We start from the raw sequence: 8,171 nt of genomic DNA, 5'->3' as shown, positions 1-8,171 counted from the left end.
TTTTACAATTTACAATTTAGGCATTTAGCAGACGCTCTTAATCCAGAGCGACTTACATTTAAGCAAGAACAAAAGCATGGGAATACATCACATAAAAGTATTTATCATGAAACATGCGTAAGCTAAGAAAGTAACAGTGGAATATCTATATAATGAAACTATACATACACTATACATATAAACTATACATATTTACTACTATGCTATACATATGTACTATGGCGTGCTATGACTAAATACAATACAATTATAGTGCTGTCTTTTTGGTTAGGCAACGCACATTACGCGTGGTATGTGGGTTTGAGAGGCAATGATTAATGTAGGCCTACAGTAGCCTAGTAGATTATAGCCAAGTTGACAGTTGTCATAATATTGTATAGCTCTGTTCTGGACTGTTGCACAACGTTATCCAACAGTGAATGATGAAAAAGTTGCACTTTGTTAACGAGGACAGTATTGGACATGCTGCGTCACTTCAGAGGATCGCTGATACTTTGATTCAAAGATGTTTACTCAGCCCTGGAAATCGCTGGAAACCATTAGAATGTTGGAAATGGAACGTGAGTTACAACCTCAAGTACCATGCACCTCGCGATGACGCATTCCAAAACATTTGCGCACGTGATATTTTAGACGAAAGAAAACTTTATTTTGACTTTGCGCGTCCTGATGGTCTCATCAAAGATAATTTTAATTTTAATAAAGACCTTTTGGGTCTTATTCGGTCGCATTCTGAGCTTCTTTTTTTTTTTTCACCAAATGCCAATGAAATAATATGAGTCGCGCATATTTAATAGAGTCGGTCGGCAACCGGAAACCAACGTTTTTTTTTGTTAGGCCTAACGCATCACAAACATTAACTTTATTGTTAATGGCATTTAATGTTTTAGGGTTATAGGGACAAGAGGACGTACATTTTCCTTTCATTGTCAATGGCGTTTTTTAAAACAAACATTGAACTAAAAACAAACATTAAAACTGTATATAGCGTCCCTCAAAAACTATATGAAAACTATTCAAGAGACCATAGCCTGGTAGTAGCCTGGGGTCCACCTAGCTCTGGTCCATAGCCTTCTACTGCTTCGATTCTGCCTACGCACTCTGAGCCCCCCACCACACGTATAAACGGTACTTTTTGGCCAGAGAACTGCCTCAAATCCCTTTCTGGCCAAAAAGTACAGTTTATACATGTGGTGGGGGGCTCAGAGTGCTTCCACTAAGGAAAGTAGTCTTTCTATTGACACAACCCGTCTTTGTTTTGGTGAGTAGGTCAAACGTTTTCCACAAAAGAGGAGAGGCTGGTCTGATTTCGATTTGAGATTTAAAACTGAAAGTCCCATAGCCTTACTGCAGGGCAGAATCGAAGCAGTAGAAGGCTATGGACCAGAGCTATGGTCCACCTATGCTTTCTATGGCAGAGGCAGCTCCCGGCAGGATCCGCCGGGAGAATCTATAGACGCAGCTGCAGGACATGAGACTAATTAATTAGAGTGAGAGAGAGAGAGGAGTGTGTGAGTGTATGGGTGTGTGTGTGTGTGCGTCAATTTAACTCTCCCCTCCCCTCTCCTCTCCCCCCCCCCCCCCCCCTCCTCTCCTCAGGCTCCACCCATCGAGGTCTTGGACTCCGCCCCGTCCCCCCCTCCCCCTCCCCCCCGGGCGTCGCGCCCCCAGCAGTATAACCCAGAGGAGAACACCATCACCAACATCTGCACGTCCAACATCATCCTGGACCTCCCTCAGGGCCGCGCCACCCGCTCGCGCACGGGCGCCACCAAGCCGGCCCCTCCCCCTCCGCCCAGCCCCTCCCCCCCCAGCTCCCCCAGCCCCCCCCCCACCCCCCCACCCACCGTCACCAAGATCATCATAAAGCGGGCGGAGTCTCCGTCGGGCGTGGACCGCGTGGTGGTGACATCATCGTCGTCGTCCCGCCAGCCCCCGCCCCTCCTCCAGAACGCCGCCCCCCATGCCCCGCCCCCCATGCCCCGCCTGGGGGGCCCGCCCCCTCTGCAGGCCAAGCCCCTGCGGGGGGGAGGAGGGGGAGGGGGAGGAGGAGGCGGGGCTCCAGGCGGGGCTCCTCCCCCTCTGCAGATCAAGTTCGTGGTGAAGAAGGAGGACGCGGCGGCCATCGTGGCTCCGCCCCCCCAGACGTCCGTGACCTCCGCGGTGACCTCCTCGCCGTCCGGCCTAGCGGAGCGGCAAGCCGAGGAGGAGGAGGGGGAGGAGGAGGAGGGGGTAAGAGAGCATGTTTATTATCGGTTCCCTTTATTGGCAGTCAAACAAGATGCTATAAAGTATAAACATGCAGTAATCCTGGTCTCTAAACTGCCTCCCCCTGGCCAGCCGGGGCGCCTGATGGAGGGGAAAGGAACTGGTTGGAATAACGTGTTCCTTCCACACGCTACGTCCAACCAGGGAAACTCCCCCCTGTCAGGTGTAAAGGAGCAACCTGGACACTCAGGCATGAAGGAAGCATGAGTTCAAGTCCGTTGCTCTCCCCTTGTCCCCCATATATGGGGACTAGGTTGGTGGAGGGTGTGTAGAGCCCAGGATCACATTAGATGATTGACACAGGGGTGAAAAATGGGTTACAAAATCGTGGGATAAAAAATATATATTAAAAAAAAATGCTATAAGCAATAATACGGTATGTCAAAATGTACCTTTTTTTGTTTTTTGGTATTCTCTTAGAGTAGATCTTAGAGTATATATGAATAGAGAAGACACCCGAGTTCTCCTTCCACTTGCCTTAAGTTGCTCAAAAGCGCATGAGGCGATTTCACTCCTCCTTCCTGGTAGGAACAGAGTGCATTCTGGGATGGATTGGCCCCAAACACATGAACGCGCTGCCGTTGAACGTGCACGAACGCGGACGAGCGTGTTGCCGTCGTGAACGTGCACAATGATAGTCAACGGACCAGCGCGTTCATGTGTAGTTTTAGTAAAAACAGAGAGATGTGTTTACGTCATGTTGTAGTTTTAGTAAAAACAGAGAGATGTGTTTTGAGGTGAGCGGTGAGTCTCTTACCACCACGGCTCAGTGACGTCATGTTGTAGTTTTAGTAAAAACAGAGAGATGTGTTTGGGTGAGCGGTGAGTCTCTTAACACCGCGGCTCAGTGACGTCATGTTGTAGTTTTAGTAAAAACAGAGAGATGTGTTTGGATGAGCGGTGAGTCTCTTAACACCGCGGCTCAGTGACGTCATGTTGTAGTTTTAGTAAAAACAGAGAGATGTGTTTGGGTGAGCCTCTTACCACCGCGGCTCAGTGACGTCATGTTGTAGTTTTAGTAAAAACAGAGAGATGTGTTTGGGTGAGTGGTGAGTCTCTTAACACCGCGGCTCAGTGACGTCATGTTGTAGTTTTAGTAAAAACAGAGAGACGTGTTTGGGGTGACTGAGCGGTGAGTCTCTTACCACCGCGGCTCAGTGGCGTCATGTTGTAGTTTTAGTAAAAACAGAGAGACGTGTTTGGGGTGACTGAGCGGTGAGTCTCTTACCACCACGGCTCAGTGGCGTCATGTTGTAGTTTTAGTAAAAACAGAGAGATGTGTTTGGGGTGAGAGGTGAGTCTCTTACCACCGCGGCTCAGTGACGTCATGTTGTAGTTTTAGTAAAAACAGAGAGATGTGTTTGGGGTGAGAGGTGAGTCTCTTACCACCGCGGCTCAGTGACGTCATGTTGTAGTTTTAGTAAAAACAGAGAGATGTGTTTGGGGTGAGAGGTGAGTCTCTTACCACCGCGGCTCAGTGGCGTCATGTTGTAGTTTTAGTAAAAACAAGAGAGATGTGTTTGGGTGAGCGGTGAGTCTCTTACCACCGCGGCTCAGTGACACTGGGGCCACGCAGTAAAAGTAAATGAATCCACAAAACTAACGTCATTTGTATAGTTGACCTAATTATAAAATATTAGTGCAACTTTCGTTCATTTTTGACCCCTCTATCAGACGGAACTATATGTTTTTGTGTCCATATCACTAACTATAGTTCCAACGAAAGTTGCGCTAATCTTTTAGAAATAGGCCAACAATACAAATTACGCTAGTTTTGTGAATTCATTTAATTGTACTGCGTGGCCCCAGTGCCCCCCCCCCCACCCCACACAAAATGACCGGAACTGCTTAATATTGTCCAAAACCAGAGCAGAACTCCCACCAAAGGGACTGAACTATCCCTTTAAATGATGTCTGTCTCTTTCCCCCAGATGGAGGTGGAGGTGAGCGTGGCCCATGCAGGGCGGGGCCCGGGGGGCGTGGCCCATGCCGGGCGGGGCCCGGGGGGCGTGGCCCCCGCCCCGGCGACACCCAGCCTCTGCGTGCGCGCCGGCTGCAACAACGCCGCCGTGGAGAGCAACGACTGGGACGACGAGTACTGTAGCAACGAGTGTGTCGCTACGCACTGCAGGTGACCTGTCTGTCTGTCTGTCTGTCTGCCTGCCTGTCTGTCTGCCTGTCTGTCTGTCTGTCTGTCTGTCTGTCTGTCTGTCTGTCTGTCTGTCTGTCTGTCTGTCTGTCTGTCTGTCTGTCTGTCTGTCTGTCTGTCTGTCTGTCTGTCTGTCTGTCTGTCTGTCTGTCTGCCTGCCTGCCTGCCTGCCTGCCTGTCTGTCTGCCTGTCTGTCTGCCTGTCTGTCTGTCTGTCTGTCTGTCTGTCTGCCTGCCTGTCTGTCTTAAATACAGCACATCTCTGTGTGTACGTCATAATAAGGAGAACCTTATCGGTCAGACTTATCCATCCAGGTTCTTATCAACCTTTTCAACCTATCTTCATATAATAGGGTCCTCACTAATAATCATGATAAAATGGCACGATTTCTGTCTACTCAGTCTGTGTCTCATAGGACGGCTGTGGGCAGTTTAGAAACCGTCTTCCAGTGACATCATTAGGCAGATTATTTTTTAAACAAGATTTCTTTTTACAAAAATGTTTAGATTTTCATTATCGTGAGAACGATGGCTTCCATTTTCGCATTGCAACTTTTCAGGACTAGAAAGCCTGCCATTTTTATTAGCTTGTATTCCCCATCGATGTTGTCACTGGAAGACGGTTTCTGATCTGCCCACAGTCCTCCTTTGCGCAATTTTTTAATTATTATTAGTGAGGACCAGTGGCTGCCTTATATATGTTTCAATCGTTTCAATTGAAACGGGCCTCGAGTCTCCAGGGGCCTCCCCAAAAAAAAAATAGTGTATAATATAGTGTGTTGTTTTGTTGTAATTGTTCCCACTTCCCAGTGTGTGCACTCACTGCACTAGCAGCGCTGACAGTTGCGATTGCATCATTGTATAGCACACACGCAGACAGACATTGTTAGAATTATAGTATGATGATGATGTCATGAACGGGGCCTCCCGATCCTTAAGGCCGCCCCTGGTGAGGACCTATTATATGAAGATTGGTTGAAAAGTGGTGAAGTGGTCCTAACTCTTTAGATGCCAATGACCTGCTGGTGTCGTTTCCTACAGGGACGTCTTCATGGCGTGGTGTGCGATCCGGGGAGGACAGAGCGCCACCGTGTCATAGGAGGGACGCGTCACGGAGCGCTCTGATTGGAAGACAGAGCGCCACCGTGACATAGGATGGACGCGTCACGGAGCGCTCTGATTGGAAGACAGAGTGCCACCGTGTCATAGGAGGGACACGTCACGGAGCGCTCTGATTGGATGACAGAGCGCCACCGTGTCATAGGAGGACACGTCACAGAGTGCTCCGACAGAGACATCATCATGTGATCCTTCTAAACCAATGGAAAGCCAGAGACGTCATCACGTGATCCTTCTGAACCAATGGAAAGCCAGAGACGTCATCACGTGATCCTTCTAAACCAATGGAAAGCCAGAGACGTCATCATGTGATCCTTCTAAACCAATGGAAAGCCAGAGACGTCATCACGTGATCCTTCTGAACCAATGGAAAGCCAGAGACGTCATCACGTGATCCTTCTAAACCAATGGAAAGCCAGAGACGTCATCATGTGATCCTTCTAAACCAATGGAAAGCCAGAGACGTCATCACGTGATCCTTCTGAACCAATGGAAAGCCAGAGACATCATCATGTGATCCTTCTTACAGCGTTTCCAGACCTGAGCAGACCGGCGCGTCCAAAGGCAGCGGTCTGCCGGCGTCTCTTCCAGGTTTTTTAGAGACAGCTGGTGGATGGAAAAGAAGCTCCGCCCACACGGCCAGATTCCCGGAAACGCCCCCGCCCCCCCCCCCTGGGTGGAGCTTAACCCATTCTGGGCGGGAACCCCTTTTGGTGTTTTAAACATTGTTATAATTTAGCTATTGAAAAATACCAGATCTACAAGCTCGTAGCGCGCCACTCGGTGGCGCGCTACGAGCTTGTAGATCTGGTATTTTTCATTCATTCATTTTTTTTTGAAAAATCGTGATAATTTGCCTGAAATCTTTGAATATATGTTCTTTCAGAGCGAGTTTCTAACTAAAATCTTTGCTACTGAGAGGGTCCCTGGAACTACATATTTTCAGATGGCCAATGTCATATATATTTGGGGTTCCTTGACATGAATATGTTTGAGAACAACTGACATAGAAACATTGTAAAAAACTTGTCTGGATTTAGAAGACGACTTTTTTCAGGCCTAAATGGGTTAATTTCCATCCACCAGCTGTCTCTAAAAACCCGTAAAAGACGCCGGCAGACAGCAGGAAACGGCCGCGCCCGTCTGGGAGGTCTGGGAACAGGAAACGGCCGCGCCCGTCTGGTGAGGTCTGGGAACAGGAAACGGCCGCGCCCGTCTGGTGAGGTCTGGGAACAGGAAACGGCCGCGCCCGTCTGGTGAGGTCTGGGAACAGCTTTAAAGGAACGGGACCGATCACCTTTACATTAAATTATGAACTTTATTATAAATAATGAGATGCTTTTTCTATGCTGTTGTTTTTAAATCATCTCCAGAATCCAGAGGTCGACTCATCATGCTTGTTTGTGGTGGGACATTTTTGTCGACATAATTGTTTTTCCACAGACATACAAAATGAGTGGACAATAATAATAATAATAGCAGAAACACATGAATAACAGCTCTGTAAGGGGTTAAGGGGTTCCTTGCAAATAAAACATTTGAGAACGACCAGTACTATAGTTGGACTCCTGTAGTGCAAATCTTTGAATGTATATTCTTTCTGAGCGAACGTTTTTAACTCAAATCTTTGCTTCTGGGAGGATCCCTGGAATATCATATTTTCAGATGGGGGTCGGTGGCCAATTGCATATCATTTTTGGGGTCCTTGACATGAAATATTGAGCACCACTGATATAGAAACATGAGGTTTTTCAGAAAACTGTCAGGATTATTATTATTTTTTCCGATGTCAGGCCTAAACGGGTTAACCAATTGAACTCCAGCATCCGTATTGCGGGTTTCAGCTAAGCTTTTGCTGACATCAGATCTACAAACTCACAGCGTGTTGCAGCGCAATGTGCTGTGATCTTGTGGATCTGCTATTTTCAGAAGAAAAACTTTATTCCTCGCAATAAAACAAAACATAGACGAGCACAGAGCCCTGGGGATCTCTGCTAAATGATATGACAGACCTTTTTTGCATTTGTGATGAAGCTACGGCCTAATGCAGTGCTTCCCAAAGTGGGGTCCGGGGACCCCCAGGGGTCCTCGAGAGAGAGTTCCCAGGGGGTCCCCATCAGCTATAAATGATTGTTTGGAAACAAATGGACCCTTATGGGTCAGTAATTCCGAGAGTGTACAAATGGAACCTAATGAGTCAATCTTTTGGTTCCATTTGTACACTGTCAGGCCCCTTTCCCACCGGTTGGTTCCCAGTGGGAACCGGTTCAGTTCTTTTTGGCTTTTAGTCCATGAGCCAGATCTCCAAAATTGAACCGTTAATTATGAATTGAGTAGGCAAAACCATATCTATATTAGATTGTTATCACCATGAAACTTCCCCAATTGAGTACTTATACACGAAGACAATGATTTATTGTATTACACATTTTACATTTTTAAATATGCAAATGAGGAATTATGTAGGAAAATATGCAAAATAATCAAAAATATGACCCTACTGTGGAAGGGTTAGCATGTATTAATTTACTTGTATTGATCCTATAAACAATGTAATATAGGGTATAGTTTGCCCACCAATTTTGGAGCTCTGGCTCATGGACTAAAAACCAAAAAGAACTGAACCGGTTCCCATT

At 47.2% G+C, this 8,171-nt stretch overlaps 1 protein-coding gene across 2 annotated transcripts in view; it reads left to right on the top strand.

Annotated features, from left to right (window-relative positions):
- Positions 1-6,270, top strand: part of tox4b (TOX high mobility group box family member 4 b) — a 17,440-nt gene extending 11,170 nt beyond the window's left edge. For both annotated transcript variants that reach the window (XM_083770466.1, XM_083770465.1), the window contains exons 7-9: positions 1,600-2,232; positions 4,200-4,399; positions 5,458-6,270. In XM_083770466.1, coding sequence (XP_083626592.1) covers positions 1,600-2,232; positions 4,200-4,399; positions 5,458-5,515 — 891 coding nt within the window. In that variant the 3' untranslated portion in view covers positions 5,516-6,270. The remainder of the gene's footprint in view (positions 1-1,599; positions 2,233-4,199; positions 4,400-5,457) is intronic.
- Positions 6,271-8,171: the final 1,901 nt, after the last annotated feature.

The sequence above is a fragment of the Protomyctophum parallelum genome, assembly GCF_964188405.1.
Source record: "Protomyctophum parallelum genome assembly, chromosome: 8".
Classification (NCBI taxonomy): Eukaryota; Metazoa; Chordata; class Actinopteri; order Myctophiformes; family Myctophidae; genus Protomyctophum; species Protomyctophum parallelum.
Note: the sequence above shows the minus strand (reverse complement) of the source record. Positions and strands in the feature narration are given on the sequence as shown.